At 36.3% G+C, this 23,901-nt stretch overlaps 1 protein-coding gene across 1 annotated transcript in view; it reads right to left on the reverse strand.

The window, feature by feature from the left end:
* The window catches only part of SLC13A1 (solute carrier family 13 member 1), a gene marked incomplete at its 5' end in the record, with an annotated part of 114,284 nt that overhangs the window by 40,568 nt on the left and 49,815 nt on the right, over positions 1–23,901 (reverse strand). Inside the window, 4 exons of the mRNA XM_080818731.1 lie at positions 405–506; positions 916–1,014; positions 5,493–5,612; positions 16,942–17,093. Of these exons, the coding sequence (XP_080674857.1) occupies positions 405–506; positions 916–1,014; positions 5,493–5,612; positions 16,942–17,093 (473 nt within the window). The remainder of the gene's footprint in view (positions 1–404; positions 507–915; positions 1,015–5,492; positions 5,613–16,941; positions 17,094–23,901) is intronic.

Below are 23,901 nucleotides of genomic sequence, written 5' to 3' on the forward strand. Positions count from 1 at the left end.
ATATTACACTTAGCTAGGGAGAATGGCAGCACCACTGTTAAGTGCCATTATTCGCCTCATTTTACAGATGAAGAAACTGATTGGCAAGTGACTTGCCCAAAGTGGAAGAGCCAACCCAAGCACAGAACACAGCTTTCTGATTGCATTCCTAATTTTGTAAGGATGGAAACAGCATTGTCTAAAGGAGCCTGACTTTTAGTTACAGTGTATATGATTATCTTATCTGCAGTTCTACCTGGATTTCATTCCTTACCATTTTCCTTCCTGGGAAGATTACAATTAAACAATCTTTTCAATGGAAAGAAAGGAAAAGAATCCCATACAATCTTTCAGAGTTATAGGAACCACCGAGGAGAGAAACAATAAAACAGGAAGGGTTGACAAACATTATATGGAATGCTTACTTGGGAAAAAGCGCAGACCAACCAGAAATAAACCCAGGATCTCGGCTAAACCACAGCAGAGCCATTACAATGAAGAGGACCAAGGTCACAATTTCCTGATACCTGTGGGAAAATCCAATCCTTTCGTTTATCTTCTCAGTCAGGAAATTTGTAGAAACTCCCTGAGCTACTGGCAGAGCAATCTTAGCAGAACACTAAACACTAAAAACCAGATGATTCTGTGTCTGTAATTTGAGACAATCTGCACGGTTAGAAAAAGACTTGACTCCTCTGTGGGTCTTTGGCTACTTTTCATTCTATCTGGTAGATTTTAGTTAGACGAAAGTACGCATTTTGTTACGTTGAGTTATATCTACAACAGTCAGCATGTTCAAGGCCCTTACCAGGTGTTCTAAATACACTACAGATGATTACGTGCATGTTTAGCTTTAAACAGATACTTGCAGTATAAGCAGCGTGTATCCATGCGCGGGTGTGTTTGCCTGTACGCCTGCGTGCGTGTGTGTCTTACCTCAGTGGCCCAAGTTTTTGGTATTCTTGTTTAATCACCTCAGCACAAGCTTTTTGTTTGGCGGTTTTGGTCTTGCCACATTTGAACATCTCCTTAAAACTGAAAAGAATAACGGAGTCTGTTAAGCAAAGAAGTCTCTGTTTATAGGAGAGATTTGTGTGAAAGCTTTATAAAATACTAACCTCCTTGCCAGTAACAGCAATCTGTGCATATACTTCCTATATGCACTATATAGTGCATATATATATGCACTATACTTCCATCCCCTTCTTCGAATGTCCTCTCTCCTTTTTCCTGTTTGGCCTGGTTTGCTCAATTTTCAAGGGTTAATTTTTGTTCCATATTTTCGCACCTCTTACCCTGATCTCTTCCAAGTCTGTTCGCACTATTGGAATTTTGCCACGTGTGGCTCATCTCCAATTGGACACTTTGTTATATACCTGATTGTTACAGATGTTCATTTCTTTATTGTCTATCTTGATAGTCAATTGCTGCCCATGTGTAAGTTTTCTCTCGCTAGTTAGATAATGAATTACTGGAGGGCAGGGCAGAGTCCCTGATGTTTGCTCTGGCACAGTAACTCTCAACACGGGCACGTACTAGAAATACGTGACTCATCAACTCCACAGTACCTTGCTCAGATTGATGAGACAGCTGGTTGTCAGATCCATCAGTCTTCCCAGAATACACAGGACTCAAGCCACTAGGCAGAGGGGTCACTGGAGCAGAGAAGTCACGTACACTGCTTATGAGCGGAGTCTACGCTAGATCTCTTAGAACGAAAACCAACTCTATTACATTTTTTTCTTCAATTTCTTCACCCCTTATGCCCTAATAGAATCCACTAGATAGTTTTCTATCTATCTATCTATGGCAGTTATCTATACTAACTGCCAGTCTTTCTCTCTTTCAGAGGCTGCTTTTAGTTACACCTTTCCCTTGCGACTAACTTTTCTTTCCTAAAGTCCAGGGTCTTCAAAACTTTTTTTTTTTTTTTTGGTGAAGTACTGCTCTAGGATTAGATTTTAAAAAAATCCCTCGGGGGAATAAACAAATGAGCAAATGGTTCAATTCTTATGTTCTATCTTTTGGAATGTCTATAAGTAGCTCATTCAGATTACTTTATGTGTGGGTAAGGAAGGCATTTCTGAGTGTATATCCTAAGGAACTAAAATCTGGATCTGCAGAGATAACTGCACTCACATGTCTACTCAACATGATTCACAGTAGCCAAGATATGGAAACAACACAGATGCCCACTGACAAACAAGTGGATAAAGAAAAAGTGGCATAGAAAGAAAAGAAAAGGTGGTAAATACATACAATGGACAATAACTCGGCCTTAAAGAAGCAGGAAATCCTGCCGTTTATAACAACACAGATGGACTTGGAGGACATTATGCTAAGTGACATAAACCAGACACAGGAAAACAAATATTGTAAGATCTTATCCATAGAGTCTAAAATAATCAAACACGTGAAAACAGAGAGTAAAACAATTGTTTCCCAGGAAATGGAAGGAGATGGAAATGGGGAGGTGTTTATCAAAGAGTACAAAGTTCCAGTTATGAAAAATAAGTAACTTCTGGAAATCTACTGCCCAAAATAAGGCCTGTGATTAACAACACTGTATCGTATACTTAAAAATTTACTCAGAGGGTAGGTCCTATGAAAAGTGCTTTTACTGTAAAAGGAAAAAAAAAAACCTCAAAAAGCAAAGGGGGCAAGAGGAAACTTGGAATGTGATGGAAAAGTTGATGGCCTTGGTTGATGGCCATGGATGATGGTTCATGAGCGTATATGTATCTCCAAACACATTAAGTTGTATACATTAAATATCTATGGCTTTTTGTATGCCAGTCATTCATCAATAAAAGCAGTTTTAGAAAAAGTTTAGAAAAAGTTTTCCAGTTTTAGAAAAAGAAAGAGTGCAGGATAATGCTGTCATATAAAATTGCTGGACTAAACATGGATATATATGAGGGAGAAAATAGGAAGACTAAGATGGTATGAATGTAGCTATCCCACAAAGACATTTTATTTACTTATTTTTTCTGTAGCTCTGCTACTCAGACTTGTTCAAAGGAACAGAGTTTCCCCAATTCTTAAGTCATCCATCCTACACATTCAAAATCACTCTCCTGTGCACACTCCAGCCACTGAACATTAGATGGATGTTGTTATATTTAGGATCTGTGAAGTAATATTTAATTTTTGTAATCTCAACTAAAATACTGGCTAGTGCCAGTCTTGAAATTTTACCGCTTGTCGCAATATAAATACTAGTATTATAAGAAACTGGGCCATGGACTACTTTGAGATCCTACTGTAGAACAGAAAAGTAGAATTAAAAAAATAGGTGAGTCCTGGGGCACCTGGGTGGCTCAGTAGGTTTAGCATCTGACCCTTGGGTCATGATCTCAGGATCATGAGATCGAGCCCCATATTGGGCTCTGTGCTGCTTGTGGAACCTGCTGAAGATTCTTTCTCTCCCGCTGCCCCTCCCCCTGCTCCTTCTTCCTCCTTAAAAAATGTTTTCCACCTGGTAGACTGCACATGTACCTGGTCTCTTTGGTTGGGGATGATAAATAGTTAAATCGAAAGTTATACTGGCTTTGCTACAAATGAAGGTTAATGCCCTCACAAAGGAACTGATGAAGCATATGACAATGCATCCAGCTCTTCATTTAAACAAGTTCAGTGGCACTGATAGATGAGCTTCTCTCTCCAGGTCATTTACAATGGGTGAGTTAACTGTGTTAACAGCCAACACACTAACCAGAATGTATGGCTGCCTGCCAGGGGAGTGGCTGATAATTTCTGTGTGTTGATCTAAAACCTCTGGAGGTGAAGACCCTGACTGGCTGAAATGGACACTGAAAAATTAGCCAGAGTGGGAAGCTGTGTAACGTTTAACCGATCGCCCACACAATGGGACTATTTAAGTATGCCACTGATCATGATTTATGGACTTTACCTAATGTATGCACTTGGCAGACTTTTTGATCTTATAGAGAACACCTTTCAATACATCTGCCCTTTATTTTCTTAATTTTCCTTTATACGTGGTGAGCCATTTCAAAATAATGACAATGGTTGCAGACATTTTTTATAAGTCATTATATGTGGTGACAAAGAAGGAAACTGCTACGGGTCTGTGACTGGATGCTTCCTCCCTTAGCTGGGATTCTTGTCCTTTGCATCCTGCATTGCTACCTGTGCAACTGAATAGACCCCGGAGACCTGGATTTCCAGGAAGGGGCATTTAGTATGCAGCTGGCCTCTCCCCACTGATGCCCACCTGCTGAAGTCAGTGACATCCCACACATTTGCTTCAGCAGGAGGACTGCCACATGCTGCTCCCACAATCTGGACGAATGGATTTTTTTTTTTTTCTTTTAAATCATCAGTACCATCTTCCCACTACTAACAAGACTGTGGCGGTTTTGGAGAAAAACCAGGAAGAGGAACGGAGAGGGAAGAATACCAGTCCTTAAATGACTCGCTCGGCGTGGAAAATTGGGGCCTGGGCATGGAATGCCACCCGATCCCAGTGTTTTGCTTTTCTAAGGAAGTACACATAGCTGACTTCAGTCTCACCTGCTTAGTAGATCACCTGTTGTTTTGTTCATAGGTCCTTGAAATTATTTAACTAAAAGCCGATAAAGATGAATCTGAATTTGGTTTTTTTCAGGAACAGATCCTCAGGGTTTGATTGATAGTCATTTTCCCTTTCTTTTTAGAGTATTGTTATCCATAAATATATAAAGCTGCATTTTAGATTTTGCTGTGGAGCCCTTCATAATTTTAAATGCTGGCTGTCATTTATATCATTTAAGTGGCTCATCGGCACTTATGAGCCACCTGCTTCTGTCTCAGCCAAGGCAATATTTGCAAATTCTCCTTGAATCCCTGTATTCGACGTTTTTCAGCTTGGACACGCATGTATTCGAGTTACAGCATTGGAAGTGATCTGACTGATCTTCTGGTTAAATTCCATCATTTTACAGTTGAAAACACCGAGACTGAAAAAGACCACTCATTGTGAGAAGCTACAACTGTGTCCCTGGTCTTCTGATTCCTAATCCAACATTCTTCCCACAGGGCATACTCTCACGTCTTTGTGATTTTCTTCAAGGATATGCCAATTTTGGTGGTAGGATGAAGCAAGAATCTTGCATGTTACGGTTTAAAGTAGCTAGATAACCAGATGAAATTCCCACCTACAACCAAGAGGAGGGGCAAAACCTCTTGAAATTCCACTTTAACAAGCTGGACTGGGTCCTTATTATAATGAGTTCCTTATGCCCTTCTGGCTGATTAATAAATTATTAGCTTAGGACTCAAAGGAGAATGAGATGGATTTGCTTTTTACAAACTCTCCTCCACAGCCCACATTGTTCAGATGATATTCTAGCTTATCCTTAAAATATGTGCTCATGTGTGGCAGTTTTCTGAGGAACAGAAATGCAGAAACTCCATGTGCTTGAAACGGGTCAAAGAGCAGTAGGTGAGCAGCTGAGAAGTGGGAACTGAAACACCTTTATTTATCTGATTAACATGCAATATTTACTTACTTGAATCCTAGGAAAAGCCACTGAAGCCAGATCCAGGACAACAATAGAATAATAATCGCAGCCGGGAAGGAAAGCATAAACCATGATCCAAAGTTAATGCAATGACAGTCAGGGTAGCGCCTGTGTAAAAAGACAGAAAAATGTTCTTGGGAGCATACAAGTGCAGTCCCTTCTGCCAGTCCTTGGGAAGTAACAGTTCACATGCTTCCCCGGGGTTCCAGCCAACAAGGAAGATGTGGGACCTTTGGCTTTACCTCTTACCTTTTGTCCTGATTCTGTAAGTAACAATTGTTGCTGCTTCCCATACAAGCAAGAGTAATTCTGCTGTGATTTTTGTTCCTTTCTTCAATCTGTAAGGAAGAGCTTGGGAAAGCTAGCACAGTGCCCGACACTCACTGAATGCACCAGAAGTGGGAGTGCATGGGTATGTGTGCCTCTTGTTTGCTCTCAAAGTATCAGGATGTGAGTGGGGTGAGCCAAGCGGACACGGGAGCAGATGAAAATGAACTTCGCGGACCTGAATGTCAGCTACCACTTCACAATGGTAGCTGGCACTACAGGCACTTGGGAAGGGACTCTGATCCATCCATATTGTCTCCTATAGCTGTTTTCCCACTGTTTCCTCTGCCCTGAAGAAACTGTAACCCATCTTACCAGGCATATGCTAGGCTTTTCTTCTTAGAATTAGACAGTGCTTTGGGGCTCAGTCAAATGGAATAAATCTGGACCGGATAAAAACAATTAAAAGTTTTTCTCCTCGTTATTTTCAGCTTTTTAGCCCACATAATCACAAAACATTAACAAAAAAATTGGGGGGGGGTGGTCAGAAACAAGCAGTTTTTTTGGGTAACCTCACATTTATGTTTTCAAAATGTAGTATAAATTCCAAATAAATTCTCATATAGTTATCTATTTTATGACAGAAGAAGGAAAAACAGGAAACGAGAAACATTTGTCCTTGATTTTTTTCTTCACACAATGACACAAAGACAGAGCTGGAACTTTGGGAAGTTCAGAAAATACACAGAAGCAATAAAAACATCATTAACATATTTTAATTATTTTTGAAATTACAAAATATAAAGAATTTATAGAAATGATAGATTTTAAATTCTTGCTCTATTTGAATTTACATTCAAATTTATTTTTGAATTTACATTTGAAAATCTATTTGAATTTACATTTACAATCAATGTAAATAAATGAAATGTTTCATGCTACATGCATCAACATAAGCCACATTTTTGTACTTTATAAATTGTTTCTCCTTCTATTTTAGGATGGTTGCTAAGTAATGCAAAGAGTTTTAAAAAATAATGGGTTTTTAAAATTCTAGATTTCTAATGTTTTCTGCAAATTTCCTTGAGGTTATAAGAAGTTGTGGGTACTAGAGTTATCATTAGCAAGTTGAGGATGATTATTATCTACCACAAGAAGATCCAAAGCTTAGCTTCCATATTATGCAGTTAGAAATGACAAATGATGAATAAGATGTGTTTGAGAATACAGATAATTGATGAATGGAAAAATGCTTTATCATGCCCATGAGCTTCTACTGAGAGTTGCTCACTTAAAAAAAAAAAAAAAGTTTGTTGTCTTCAGCTGGAAAATGCAATAAGGAGGAAATGCTTAAGCTTACTTCCCATCAAGTTATTAGACTTGGATTACAGGTTGATGACCTGTGTTACTCTGTTCAACCTAATGGCATTTAGAAATGTTACTATAAGTAGGGTCAAAACAGTACCCTAAGTCCAATTTCATTTTTCACCATCTGTGGCTCATACCTTGAAATCAGGCTGTGTTGTTCTTCCCACCCAATCCTGTAAAATTTGTTTAACTGAAGAAGGTTTTCTTAGAATTTTTGTCTGGAGGAATAGTTCATTTAGAAAAATGAAAGCCTGAAAAAGCAAAATTCTGTTTTGTTTTTGTTTCTTTCTTTAGCAAGGATGTGAATACCACATAGGACAGTGGCCTCCATGATCATAACCTTTATACTTGTATCTGCGTGAATATTTCAAATGATAATGGAATGAATGGCATACTCTATTAGTTTCACTGTTTTTTCCCCCACTTCTTCATACCCTGTATAAGTGAAGTTACTATAAGTATCTTCCTAAAGTAAATATAGAATTCTTCCATCATGAACCATGTTAAGTACAATTAATTCTGATAGAATCTTTTCTTTCACCCAACAGTGTATTTTTGGATGTCTACCGTGTATCAGACACTCTTCTAGATATTGAGGATATAGTGGTGAATTAGATGGATGTGGCCCAGGCTCTCATAAAGTTTACTTTTAAATGAGGAGCACAGGCAGTAAATAGGTAAGCATAAAAAGAATCAGAAAATATAACAAAATAATGTAATAGAAAGTTACTAGAACAAGGGAGAAATTTTAGAGTGTGGTTAAAGAGGATAATATTGGAAATGAGATCTAAATGTCAAGAAGGAATAGGTCATGTAAATAACTGGGAAACAGCATTCCAGAGGAAGTGGCAAGTACAAAGGCCCCGGGGTAGGAATAAGTGTAGAATGTTTGAGGATAAGAAGGCCAGTGTGGCTGTGGGTAGTGAGCTAAAGTTAGTGACTTGAAATAAAGTCTAAGAAGTAGCCAGTAGGGGTCAGATCATATAAAAACTTGTAGGCCATCAGAAGGAATTTGAATTTTGTACAAATGCAATTACAGGTAATTGGAATATAGTAAGTAAGTTAGTGACATGATCTAATTTCAAGTCTACATAAATTTGTGATTTACATAAAACATACTGCTTAGATGGATCCTTAGGATTGAAGGCAACAAGAGTGGAAACCAAGGGGTGATAGGCAGAATTCCAAGATGACCCCTTCGATTTATGCCCCTGGTATACATTTCTTGTATAATCCTCTCTCCTTCTGTGTGGGTAGAATTTGTGAATATGGTGAGATTTTATTCCTGTGATGAGGTTCTTTTATGAAAAAAGTGAAGGGACTTTGTAGCGGTCACCAAGGTCTCCATTATAATAGACTCGGAGTTATTTAAAAGGGAGAGTTGGATAAATCTGAGTTAATCAAGTGAGCCTTTAAATGGCAGCCTTTCCTGCTGGCCTAAAGAAGTGAACTTTCATGTAGCCAGAGAAGGGGCTAAGTAACAAGGAGCTAGGCATAGCCTCTAGAAGCTGAGGGTGACTCCCTGTCAAATAAATGGGCAATAAAATGGGCACCTTGGTAATTCAACCACAGGGAACTGAATTCAACAACCTGAACGATCTTGGAATAGGGCACTGACTTTCTGTGGAGATTTGAAGGCCAGCTGCCACCTTGATTTCAGCCTGGTAAGATCCTAAGCAAGGGACTCAGATAAGCTTGGTCTAGAAATCCTGACCCACGGAAATTATGAGGTCATAAATTCATGCTGTTTTAAGCCACTAAGTTAATGGTAATTTGTAAAGCAGTAATATAAAACAAATACACAAGGAGATTTATTAGAAGACAAAGTTTGGCAGAGGAGTGGGGGTAGAATAGAGTAGGAAGTGGAGTAAATTTTAGCTGAAGTCAGATTGGTAGCAGTGAAGATGAAGAGAGGACTATTGATTTTAAATATTTTGGGGACAAAATGTGGAGAAATGGTGGACTAAGTGCCGTTTATTGAAATGAAGTCTGAGGGAAGAACAAGTTGGAAGACTGGTAAGGGAGGGGTGGGCCAAAACACTGCAATGGGCGTGTTAATCCGAGATGTCCCTTAGGTTTCCAAGTGGTCATGTTGGACAGGCAGTTAGATAAGTGAGTTTGGAACTAAGAGCAGACAGCAGGTTAGAGACATAAAATAGGTAGTTACCAACATTTGGTGATACTATAAACCACAGAAATGGGTGTGAACATTTCAGGAGAAAATGGAGATAAGAGGAACAGGGAGTGCACCCTGGGGCATCTAAGTCTTAGAGGTCAGGCAGAGGTTTAGGTATGAGCAGATAAGCTAAGCACATTTAATGCTAACACAAATCCTGTGAGGAAAGCATTATATTTCCATTTTACACAGGAAGAAACTGAGTCTCAGAAGGTTAAATGGATTGTTCAAGGTCACAGATTGTACAGTCAAGCGCAATTTTTACCCCAGGAGGAGTATTTAAAATACAACGTCTTTTCATTAAAGCCCGGTGTCCTCAACTCTGGTCCCCAGGTGAAAATAGAAAGTCCCACGTATATTGTGAAATATTCATAAGACAGGTACAAAATATCCATAAGTCAGGTACAAAAAAAAAAGACATTTTAGAACACTATTGAAATGATTTCACCATAACACAGACATGCTTTGACCTGAAGCATGTGGGCCCTGTCATTATTGAAGTGCAGGAAGATAGTCTTGTTACAGTTCTTATGCCCAGCAACAAAATGATGATAGCATTGATACTAATGAAATACAGAGAAGTGGCCTTAAAAGAATTTATGTAGTTGTGGAAATTTACAGCTTTGAAATCAATCTTGGCCTTGAGAGCACTATAAACTGTGTCCACACTGATTATAGTCCTTTTGATTAATGACTGCCTTGATTATTTCTGAGTCAAAGCCACTTTTCAGTTTTGTATTTGTGTATTTGCAGACGTTTCTTTTCAAATATTAACTACTTGTTGTTCATGAGCCAAGCTTATATTTTTAATATCAATAGCAAAAACAGGATCAGCAGCAACAGCAGCTAGCGTTACTGACAATTTCCGAGGTGCCAGGTCCTCTTGCTAAGAGCCATGCGTGCATTATCCCATTTAATCCTCACAATAATAGTTCTAGTATTGCCCCATTTTGCAGACGAAGGAGCTGATGTTCACAGAAGTTAAGCTAATAATTGGAAATACTGAAATCTGAGCCATGGTCTGAATCCAAACTCTGCAATACTAAATTTCTTCTATAGTATTTGCCAGAGAAATTATTTCTGAGAAATAATAACTGCTCATCTCTCCAGAGGAAAATCATGGTAACTTTTTTTTTTTTTAAAGATTTTATTTTATTTATTTGACAGAGAGAGAGATAGAATCACAAGTAGGCAGAGCAGCAGGCAGAGAGAGAGGGAGAAGCAGGCTCCCCACTGAGCAGAGAGCCCGATGTGGGGCTTGATCCCAGGACCCTGAGATCATGACCTGAGCCGAAGGCAGAGGCTTAACCCACTGAGCCACCCAGGTGCCCCCATGGTAACTTTTGAAGGTAGCTATTGCTAGGTAACTGGCTTACCTTCTCCTTGCATAATTAGTCAAGAAGAAAGGTTAGGAAGGTGGGCTTTGAACATAGGGCATCTATGAGCACATTTATTTTACCATTTCTTCGTTTGTGAACCCAGAGTAGTTATAATTTAACACATAATTAGTAAGAGTGACTGTGCTCATTATTGATAATAAAACTACCTTCCATGCTCTTTGTATACCCACATATTTTACAGCTGACACCCACAAGCTGAATAATATACTTCAATAATTAGCAGGCTATGAAATATTACTTGTGATAATCTTCCACTTTAATCTGGTAGATTTGATTTTTGGGCTTCACTAATAGCTATTCTAGCTGTTAAATAATACTGAGGCACCAAAACTACTCTGCTATGAAAGCAGTCATTGTCTCTAATAATATTTCCCTTACTAGCATCATCTTAATATCAAAAGATTATTTTGTTATTTAGATGGTTCCCAAGAACAATAAGCACTTCATTTATGTCTTGGTACAGTTCATCTCAGCCAGTGTTTATTGATCACCTACCTATGCCCCTGGTGTGTTAAAGAATTAGACAGTGATTCATGCAGACTCTACAAGACTGCAGATCATCATGATGATCATCAGATCATCATGGGTGATGGCCTGCATGAGTGTGGATGAGACAGGTTTATAGAAATGTGAATGTAGTTTATGATAAGAGATGGGAATGGTGGTATAGGACTAACTGAACAGAGTTTCAGATGAAATAGCATCCACCCAAGTGGAGAAAGAAGTGGACAGAGTTGGCAGTTCTTTCAAGGACCAGAGTAGGAAGAAATGGGTTAATTGCAAGGTGGTATTTATTAACAATATTGTCAGGAAGGGAGGAGATTGGGTGATGATTGGAAGTATTATCAGTGGAGCAGAATGGAGTAAGGGTCAGGTAGAGAGCACTGACCAAGCGGGATTTACCTAATAGAGGAGGCAATAAAAATCTAACAAACCTGTAAGGTTTTAACAGGAGGTGGGTAGAACAAAAAAAAAAAATATTTCCAGAATGTTCTATTCTAAGGATTAGTTAAGGCTAATGATCAGTTGATCACGGATGAATAAGAATTTAGGTACTCCTGGTGCTAGATTCAAAGATTAAGAATGTGAGAAATTTTGTACTTTATAGTTGAGCCAGATAATTAGCTCCATCTTGTATTATTCCAAAAATCACCTTCCAAACTATATATCAGATCATGACAGCAAGGGGATGGTTCAGTCTAAGTAGCCACACACTTAGCTTTGCAACTATTTCAAATGACATTTGTCATGTTCACATGCTTACATTTTATAGGAAGAAAATACAAACCATGAATGTGAATACTGAATTAGTCCTTCTTGTCACTGGCAGCAAACTTACTTTTTGTAGAACTTCGCCAAGTTGGCACCCTCACATATGGTCTGTGAGACAGAGAGGCTGTGGGGTGAAAACAGCCCTGGGACTCAGGCCATCTGACTTTACCTGGCAGTTCCTCCATTGACTAGTGTTCAACATTTAAAGTGTCTGAGCCTTGGGGCACCTAGGTGGTATAGTAGGTTAAGGGTCTGACTCTTGGTTTGGGCTCAGGTCATGATCTCAGGCTCATGAGATCGAACCCCAAGTCAGGCTCCGTGTTCAGTGCAGAATCTGCTTCAGATTCCCTCTCCCTCTGCCCTTCCCACTTGTGCTCTCTCTCTCTCTCTCTCTCTCTCTCTCTCTCTCAACTAAATAAATATATCTTTAAAGTCTCTGAGCCTCAGTTTCCTCATCTGTGAAATGAGGGAATTGTATACATGATCTGAAATTTCTCTGTCTTCACTTTTTCTCTACTTGCTCGTTATTGCTCATGATGAAATGTCCTTCTTTTCCAAGACTAATATTTCTACTCTTGTTTCTAATTTCATTCTTCTTCTATCTGACACCCAGCCAATCAATATTCTTCTCTTTTTCTCTTTCTTTCTTTTTCAAAATGTCACATCTCTCTTACAGTTTCCTTCCTGAGTGTAAAACAAACCTGACATCTTCCTTGTTCCAGGAGAACACTCTGTCTCTGGTCATAACATATTTGTTCTTTTCTTCTTTACTTTGTCAAACTTGAAAAATCATTTGAATTAGCTGCTTTCCCCTCCCTGCTACTACTTACATCTTAACTCTTTCCAGACTAAATTCTGCCCCACCTCCCACGGTTTTGTTGGAGGACACTGATAAGAACCAAGTCTTTTCTTAGCCATCATCCTACTTGACCCTCTGCCACACTTGTTCCTGATTCATCCTTCATTTTGAAAATGGTCTTACTTAGCTTTCAAAATACCCACACTCCTGGTTCTCCACCTACTTTGATAAACTTTTCTCATCTCCTTTCTTGTCAGTATTTCCCAAGAGTCCATCCTTGTCTTGATTCTTTTAACTTTTTTCTCCCTATGTGACGATTTCTGCATTCAAGATGCTAATTTCTGTGTTTATATATATACAGCCCTCAAATTTTTAACTTACTTCAACAATGTATTTGCAAATGCCTACTGAAAATCTTGTGGATAGGCTCTTAGCAGGCCATTTTAATATACCTAAAATCAAATTTGTTAATTTCTCCAATGAACCTAGAAGTTCATGGCATCACTAGTTACTGAACCATATTGGCAAAAATTCCCAGACGTCCCCTAACCCCTCATTGCCCTTAAATCCTCACACCTAATTGCTCACCATTTTCTGCTTGTACAGTGTCTTGAGTCTAATCCTATCACTTCGTAACTAGTTTAGTTCTCCCCTTATCATTTGTCAGCACTTTGGTAACAGACTCCTAATTGGTCTCCTGTCCCCAGACTTTTAGGATGCCAATCAATCTGCACATTGCTATTCTAAACAGTAAGAAAAAAAAGGAAAGAAAAGAAAATCCACAGACAATTTTACTGTCCCCCCCCAAAAAAATTACAAACTTTTTGTTCTTTGATTTTATGAATTATCTGCCTTCATTTTCTCCATAAATATTGTGTTTACCTCTTTTAAATTGGGCCATATTGTACAGACAAGTTTTCTCTGGTGATCGAGGGGTATTGCACACAGCTATGGTCTTCTTTTAGGATGCATGCTCAATAATGTTTCTAGGGAGGTGATTTTTTAGGGAGACAGACTTGAGGTTTGAATGACCATGGTTTGGATCTCAGTCTGCTAGGCTGAATATCAACTTTCTCAACTCTAATGGTAATAATCAACATTAATGAGCATATGCTCTGCACTAGATATTTTTTAAAGTACTATTATTTTTTGGTAAAACTTTAAACAACTCTCTAAGAGAGAAATCTTATTATTTTTCCATTTTTCTTACAAGGTTAACAAGCTTAAAGAGAGCTTAAAGTAATCTAAAATCTTAGATTACTTAAGTAATCTTAAAGCTTAAAGTAATCTAAGATCATCTAGTTTGTAAATGGAAGAGCTGGGATTTCAACACAGGCATTTTAAGCCCAGAGCCTATGCTTTACTCACCTTTATATGCCACCTTTACAGCAAGGGTATATAGAATATGTGTGGACTCAAATACATGTAAAATTTCTGGCAAGAGTTCAATACATATCATCTTATTTCTCTCCTACATGTCAAAAACCAAATGTTATTATATTTTAAAAATTTTAATGGTTTTCACATACATATATTTTATGTAGAAAACCAGATAGAATCTCAAAGCTTCCTGGCAAGTTTTATTTTTTGCATTCTCCAAAAAAAAATTCAAAACAGTACCACGCACATCATCCGTCCTCAACAAATGTTTGTTGACTGAGTGTATGGATAAATGTTTGTTTTTATTTGCACTGAATAAAATTTAGCTTTCTCATGATTCATTGTTCTTACATTCTTTGTGCATAAAAGAGAACAAAAGACTATATATATATACATATAAATATATTTTATATCTATAAGTGATAGATAGGTGGATAGATGGGTAAACAAAGGCTTTAGGATTTGTTATCCATTCTCTTCCTTCCATTGTTTGTTTGTAAGATAGCACCTTTCTTTAGATGTCAATGGTGGGATATCATTGTTAGAATTCATGAACCCATGGAACTGGGCAAGATCCAAAATGAAATTATATAAAATGGCTGTTGATATTGCTTTAGAATAGACAGCAAGCAGTATCAAGAGGAAAAGGTGGCATTATTGTAGAATATTTGAAAATAAAGAGCAATTTCTCTCCAGCTCCAAACATCTGGACAAAAATATAAATCTTTTTTTTCCCCCTGCAGTTTTAAGTTTTGGCATTTTTCCCAACGAAACTGAATGTATCTCATTCCATTGTTGCTTTGAAATGTTGTTGTATTTTAGGGCCAATATTTAAGAAAAAGTGAGTTAAAGATCTGGCTGGTTTAATAACATCAATTATATTTTTTCACATAAAGTTGTTTTCCTACTCTATTCTAGTATTTTCTATCAAGAAGGGATACTTTGAGTTTCTTTCTGTTTGTTTATAATTCCTAATATTAAAGCAAACTTTTGAAGAAAAAACTTCACCAAATTTCAAAGTACATGTTAAACATTTTCTAAATTTAAAGAATATTTGGCCAAGTTCCCATCATTAGGAGAATTAGAAGAAAGGATAATTAGGGAAAATAGTTATTAAAACACTTCTCTTAAAGTGCTATAGTGCTCCCAATCTGTCATTGCAAATGGATTACTGCATCTAAAGAGGGAACAGTTAAATAAAAGAAAGAAAATTTGGTTGGTACATTGTACAAGACAGCAGACTGAGGGCAAACTCAATATGGATTACTTTAACAACATCAATCTCATGGGAATGGTGGAAACCAGAAGTTGTCTAAAACTAAAAATAAGACAATAAAATTTTGGTATAAATTTTAGAAAAAGATTTACCAAGAAGACCGAAATGTGGAATCTTTTTTCTTGGGCAATTCATGAAAAAGGATAGAAGTCTAGCTTTTAGAAAGAGGTAAGATACATTTCCTGTCTTTAATTAAAAGATACATTGGAGATATCCTCTCTGACACAATGAATTTCAGAAGTCTCCCACTTATAAACCAGATGCCTTTTCAAGGTTCCTTTCTAAATTGTCTGTTGGAATATTCAGGATGGATGCATAATCACAGAAAAAAATCAATAAACGCGGCGGTCTGTGTTAGATTGTCCTAAACCCCTCTACCACTGTTCTTTGCACACAGTTCTTGTTCTTTTTAGAATGGAGTGTGACATTTTTTGAGTGAGACATTTCTTGGAAAAGCTATGCATGCATAATATTTTGCAAATAATTTCAAGAAAGTTCATAAAATCTGTGAGTCCGCTCTGAAGAATGTAGTTTTCCTGGTTCTGAACCCTAATTTTTCTGTGAAAAGATGTAAATCCTATTCCAGGGAGTTCTTAATGCTGCCCACCTTGCTGGAACTCTGACAATGATGAGATTGATCAGAATGATCTATTAATACTTGAAAATACATCTCAGGTGCAGAATCAGTTTGAGCCCTCACGTAAAAGCATGGACTTTCAAACTATTTTTTCAATAGTTCTTACAAGAGCTCTCTTAAATAGTGTCAAATATTTTTACATAGTTTACTTCATTTAATTCTCACAATAATAATCTGAACTGTGATTATTTTAAATATGAAAAATTTAAATCTTGGGAGAATAATGCACTTTTTATTGTTCGAATTCACAAAGTAAATGTCTGAAAACTGTGGAATTTTTAACCCAAGTTATCTGACTCTACCCACAGATTCCCCATGCTCTCCAATGGATTAAGATCACAGTTACAAACTTACATTTAGAGTCATTTATCTGTCCTTAGAATACTTTATTACTGCCATTTCTTGCAATTGCCCAATCCTTCAAATCTTTCTGAATTCTAGGTAAGATTTCTGTAATTAGCAACTTTGTGCACCACTCATCTTTTAAGTTCAAATGCTAGTTCCCAAACCCTACATAGATTTTCCGATGCAAATAATCCCTATTCACTTTAGTTAACTATCATTTGCGGTATTACTTGTAATGAGAAATGTTTCCCCCATTTGATTAGAATGGTCAGCCAGGAGTTATCTCTTCTGAGCTGCCTTAGGGAATCTTTAGGCACCTGTTAGTTCACTATTTCCTCCATATTTAACTCTTAGTAGAAGGGAAGGTCTCTAGACCTACATAGATGTCCTGATGAAAAACAAAGGAGAATTAGCTCAGTATAGCAATTTCCATTCCTGAATTCTCTGAATCAGTTAAGAATAATCCTTGTAAATTACATGCTATCTATTAAATCAACAATCCAATAACTTTACTTACATATTGAAATGCTCAGCGAAGATCAAGTTGGTAGAAGTGCCGGTGATAGTTGTCAATCCTCCAATGGTAGAAGAATAAGCAATACACAAGCACATAAGTTTACACATCATGTGGTCCCTCTCTGTTCGATACTTGGTTCCCCCACCTGTGTTCTGTTCAACAAGAAAAATGTTTACACATCATGTGGTCCTTTGCTTGATATTTGGTTTCCAAGCCACCAATATTTAATCATTTTCAAGTCTTTACAAAAGGAAACAAGGTGGCCTTCTTTGCTTTTTTCTCAATTAAACTACCGCTCAACCTCATCACCATTTTCACAGCCAAACGACTCAAAAGAGTTGTCTACATTCCCTGACTCCATTCCTTTAATCACTCCAACCTGACTTCCGTCCCTTCACACCACCCCAACTGCATTTGCTATGATTATCAATAATCTGTGTATTAGTAAACCCAACAGATACTTTTTAGTCTCAGTTTTGTAGACCTCTTTACGGTACCCGAAAGAGTTAACTACTTGTTCCTGCTGGAAAACTCTTCTTGGGGCTTCTGTGATATCTCACTCTTCTGTGATATGTGAGATTTTCTCTAACACCTCTGCTTGTTTCTCTATCTCCCTTGCCAATTCATTTTCCTTTATCTTACCTTAAAACTGGAATTTCTTGAAACTTTGTCATGGGCGCCTGTCTCTTTTCACTGTAACATTTATCCTTAGGAAATCTCATAAATTTTCACTGATTTAATGAATATACATACACCACACCACCAATTTTGGTCTTCAGCCCAGATTTCTCCTTTTAAACCTATATATATCCAATTAACTGTTTAATATAATTTGAATGTGTTAAATAAAACTCCAATCCCAAAATGTTCAAGACCAAACCCACTATTTCCTCCCTCAAATGTAGTTCTTCTTCAGGATAATCTATATAAGCTAATAGCATTATCATTATAATTACAAACACTCATAGTGTGCTCAATATATAATAAACACTGTTCTAAATTAAAATTAAATAAACAATTTAATCCACGTTAGCACTGTATCCCATTTTACACATGAAGATATGAGACAGAGTAAAGTTAAGTGACTTGCTCAAGGTAACAGAGTCTGGAAATGGCAGACTTGGATTCTGAAATCATGTAGTCTTGCTTTAGAATTCAAACCCTCAGCCACTATACTCTACGGCTTGTCTTCCTTGAAAACAGTCTCTTCTTTCCCACCAAATTATGTCAATTTTATCTACTTAAATATGTCTGGACTCTTTCGTGTTTATCTCCACTGCTATCACTTTGGAATAAATCAACATCATCTCTGATTTGGGTTATTGTAATAGCCACGTTATGGGTCTCTGTGTATCACTTCTTGCCTATGTCAGACCTGTTCTACACATTGTAGCCTTAAAGAAAATCAGATATATTTTAAAAGTGTACAAATAGAAGAATCACCCTGTTTCATAGAGATAGGATGCTGCCTGTGATATGTGCACTGAGAGGTCTTTTTTTTTTCAGTGTTCCAAAATTCATTGCTTATGTACCATACCCAGTGCTCTATGCAATATGTGCCCTCCACAATACGCACTGAGAGGTCTTCTAGAGAAATCATGGAAAATAAATATTTTCTATTCACCAAAAGTCATCATGGATGTGGGAATGACTTAATATGGTAGGGTCAGGTGCATTGAATTGTAATTTGCCTTTTACTTTCTAATTAATTTAAAAGTTAGCTACCTTGGCTCTCTACTCTTCACCAAAAATAAATTTATTTATAAATGTCTCCTTTTGTCTAATATTTCCTACATGGTAATGGTTCATATTTTCCATGATAATAGTTTCCATTGAAAACTTGAAAAACAAATAGTATGTAAATAAAATAGCAAAATAAGCTTAAAATTTCTTGTAGGAGTATAAAGTGACAACTGAAACTTAGGGCTTAAATATTAACTATTTTAAAATAGAAAAAAAACCCCAAAATCAGAAAGTGATATATAATTTGGATATTAATTAGAATGGAATATTAATATTGGGATGGGATAATTAATGGCCTATTAGTAAGAATGGAAACTTAAAGATATAATGTATATAAAGTTCTCATTGCCACATTAAAACTATCTTAACTGCAAATATATGCATATATATATATGTATATCTGTGTGTATAAAACATAATGATTAAAATGCATGGGTAGATACAAGATTTAAAAATCAAAATAGGTTTGCCATGTTTCATCCTTTATGGATTTCCCATACTTTTTCTGATGTATAGACTTAAAAAAAATACATTAGGTGATATTTATGCAAATATTACAGACAATTTTAGAAATGCCTTAAAAATTCAAGGTAAATTTAAATTCTGCAGTAAATTGTAATGCTAATATAATACATATTAAGGGTTAAATGCAGGTGTTGGGAGGTGGGATGGAATGTAACGCTTGTGTTATCTAGCTGGTCAACATGAACCCCTCAAAGTCAGCTCTACTTTTTTGTTTTGTTTGCTTAGGAAATGTTATTGCTGTGCTGATTGAAGAGATGATGCACATTGACAGAGTGACAGTAGTCGAGAATAATGTGCAGAAACATAGAGCTCTTAAGAAAGGCTGAGATGAGCCATTAATTGAGCCAAATATTAGTACAGAAACTACCAAAACAAGGGAAGGGAGAATCCTCATCAGATTAGTCTTTTGCCTACGACAGTGGTTTCAACCTGAGATCAAGGGGTTTGACCCTGGCCCAAAAGGATTTGGAATAGAAAGCTAAGAGCATGTGTTTGCAGATATCAGGACAACAAAGTAAGCATGACATTTCTCCATAGATGGAGGAGGAATCTGGTGTGGGTGTGTGTGCTGTACTTTCTCCTTAGAGTTTGGGAGAGAAAAAAGATTCCTATGCAAAGAAGGGAGGAGAAACAAAGCATTTAGAGGGGTGAAGCTGGAGACAGCTGGGGATGACACGGCCAGAGGGAACCTTCCATGCTTGGGTGACTGAAGGACATTGCCATGGACACACAGAATGGGAAAGTGCTTGTTTTATAATGTTTCATGATGGGGAACTTATGTGAAATTAAATACACAGAATGAGGTAATTTTTGTAATAAAAATATATCCATACAGATATAGTGCCCAGGAATAGACTAAAATGAAATATGTCAAAATATTAACAGCATTAACAATGGGATTGGGGTATCTTTTGTTTTCTTGATACTTTCTGTATCTTCCACAATTATAAAAAAGTTTTTCCAATATATAAAAGAATTGTGGACTCTTAGTGCAGGCAAGTATTTAGAAATTAATGTGGTACAAAGACCTCACTGTTCAGAAGACCAAAATGAGTCTCAAATATGACCTAGGTGATCACTGCAGAGCTGAAACCAGAATCCATGTATCTGAGTTCCCAGTCAGTGATTTCCTTTGTACCATTTACATTCCAGAATATTTTTTATTTATGTGTTTTTAAGCCTACATCTAAGACTTCACACTTAATTACATTTCATATTGTTTTTAACATAGCAATTATAACCTATTGTTTTTATTTAATCCCAATTCTAGGCTTGTTATTTCACACAAATACAGGACATCTAAGATCGTGTGGATATGCCTTCTATAAATTCTTCCAATTGAATGACGAATTTTGTCTAGGACATGATCAAATGCAGAATCCCATGACATCATCACATAGGTGGTGCTCAAGGGACATTTCAGAACAGGAATCTTGCAGGTCCAGATATAACTCACTATTGCCACCTGGTGGCTATGACTGCAGATTCCAGGGGCATATTGAACATTTCCAATATTGGTTACTAAAAATGCATACATGAACCAGCATGAGCTAAACAGTGGTCTCCAGTTATGTACAAAATAATTCACTGGGCATGAAAATGTTAGGGTTTCTATTTATATGTAAATAATAATGCAAGGTTAATTGTACAAAATATTAGTTCTGGCTAATCATTTTCTGCTTGCCAAAGACAGCCAGTTTAAAATCTTCTAGCTCTTTTTGGATATTTATTTGCATAAGATCAATATAATATCATGTATTTATTTCTCAGTTGTAGGCATTATAATTAAATTTCTACTATGTTAGGTGATGAGAATTTAGCTTTTTTTCATAGACTTGACCACTGAACACACTCAGACTTTGAATAACCCTATCATCTTCACATTTATGGCGACATGATAATTTTACATCAAGCAGAGTTCAATGTTCAGAATGTTGTCTAGAGTAGAGATCCATGAACATCTGAGCAATATGGTCTATCTTACTTTTCCTGTTTGTACTCCTTCTCTATCCCTCTTTGCTTACTTAGTTTCCCAAGTTTTGCTTAATTTTCTAAGTAACCACTAAAGGGCTCCAAACTATTCCATGGTTGTTTAAATCTTCTCTGAGAAGATCAATCAAATGATAAGATACTTAATCTACATCAAATATTCTGCCAACTTCACTGTCTTAGAGCACCTTTTCCAGGGCCTTCCTAACCTCTAGTCATTTTTCTCTCTAGACTCACAAAGATCTACCTCGACTTTAGTCTATCTTCTCACTTCATTGATAGTTTGACTGGATATTGATTTCGAGATTGAAAATAAATGTTGTGCAGAATGTTGGAGGCATTTTTTTCCCTGACTGTTTGAGTTTCCAGTGTTGCTGTAGAGAAGTCTTCAGCCATTCATATTTTTTATCTTTTTAATGAGTCAGTTTTTCTTGTTTTCTGAAAACTTTTAGGATATTCTTTTTTCTCATAATATTCTGAACTATCAATAACCTTCTCAATGTGTGTTTTATCTCTTGGCTGTCACCCAGTGGGATTATATTCTTCCACTATGTAAAATTTCTTCAATTTTTGATATAGTCTCCTCAGTTTTCCCTATACTTTCTCTGACATTTCCTTATTAAACTCTTGTTTCTTTCCATTTTTCTTAAATTTACCATTTATGATATGTTTTATATCTCTTAATTACATTTTACATACTTATTTTGTATTTTATTTATGTTCATGCTTTATTTTTTGCCTCCTTGTTCCTCTTTTAAAGAATGCCATTCAAGAATAAATTCTTAGAGACATACATTGTACCAATACTGAATCATGATGAAATAGAAAATGTGAACAGACAGATTACTAGTAAGGAAATTGAATAAGTAATCCAAAATCTCTCAACAAAAAGAGTCCAGGATTAGATGGCTTCACTGGTGAATTCTACAAAATATTCAAAGAATAATTAATACCAATCTTTCTCAAACTTCCAAAAAATAGAAGAGGAGGGACTCTTTCAAACTCATTTTATGAGGCCAGCATTACCCTAATACCCAGACCATTCAAGGACACTACAAAAAAGGATAATTTAAAAAAAAGATAATTATACATCACTATCCCTGATGAACATAGATGCAAAAATCCTCAACAAAATTGTAGCAAGCCAAATTCAAGAATACATTGAGAGGATCATACACCATTATGAAGCAAAATTTATTCCAGTGATTCAAAGATAATTCAACTTCTACAGATTATCAATGTGATATACCTCATTAACAAAATGAAGGAAAAATAATATTATCATAGCAATAAATGTAGAAAAAGTGTTTAACAAAATTCAACATCCATTTATGATAAAGAAAGTACAGAGGAAATATACCTCAACATACAAAAGGCCATATATGACAAGTTCACGGCTAACATCATACTCAACGGTGAAAAGCTTACAGTTTTTCTCCTAAGATCAGGAATAAAGCAAGCATGCTCACTCTCACCACTTCTATTGAACACAGTATTAGAAGTCCTAGCTAGAACAATTAGGCAAGGAAAAAAAAAAAAGGGCATCCAAATTGGAAAAGCAGAAGTAAAACTGTCACTATTTGTAGATGAAATGGTATTATATATAGAAAACCCTAAAGTCTTTATCAAAAAATTGTTTGAACTAATAAGAAAATTCAGTAATGTTGCAGGATACAAAATCCATATGCAAAAATCTGTTGCATTTCTATACACTAAAATGAACTGTCAGAAAGAGAAAAAAGGGAACTTATCTCATTTATAAATTGTACCAAAAAAAAAATCCAGAAATAAATTTAATCAAGGATGTGAAAGACCTGTATACTGAAAACATAAGACATTAATTAAAGAAATTGAAGAAGATACCAATATATGGAAAGATACTCCATGTTTGTAGATTAGAAGAATCAATACTATTAAAATTTATATTACTCAAAAGCAATAGTACCCAAACTCCCCAAAGCAATCTACAGATACGACGCAAATTTGATAACAAAATTTCAATGGCATTTTTCACAAAAATAGAGCAAGCAATCCTAAAATTTGTATGGAACCACAAAAACCCCTGAATAGCTAAAGTAATCTTGAAAAAGAAGAACAAAGCTAGAGGCATCATGCTGCCTGATTTATAACTTTATTAAAAATCTACCAGAATTAAAATGGTATGCTATTTGCATAAAAATAGACACATAGGTCAATGGGACAGAATAGACAGCCCCAAAATAAACCCCCATAGATACAGTCAATTAATTTATGGCAATGGAACCAAGAGTATACAATGGAAAAAGGACAGATTCTTCAATGAATGGTGTTTGAAAAACTGGCCAGCCACATGCAAAACAATAAAATTTTACCACAATCTTAAAGCATACACAAAAATTAACTCAAAATGGGTTAAAGACTTGAATATATAACCTGAAACCATAAAACTCCTAGAAGAAAACATAGTTAGCTCCTTGACATAGGTCTTGCTGATGATTTTTTGAATCTGACACCCAAAGCAAAAATAAACAAATGGGGCTACATCATACTAAAAAGCTTCTGCACAACAAAGAAAACCATCAACAAAATGAAAAGACAACCTACAATATGAGATAAAATATTTTCAAATCATATTTCTGATAAAGGGCTAATATCCAAGATACATATAGACCTCATACAGCTCCATAGCAAAAAACCCGAATAATTTGATTTAAAAATGGGCAG

The sequence above is a fragment of the Martes martes genome (assembly GCF_963455335.1).
Source record: "Martes martes genome assembly, chromosome: 11".
Lineage (NCBI taxonomy): Eukaryota > Metazoa > Chordata > Mammalia > Carnivora > Mustelidae > Martes > Martes martes.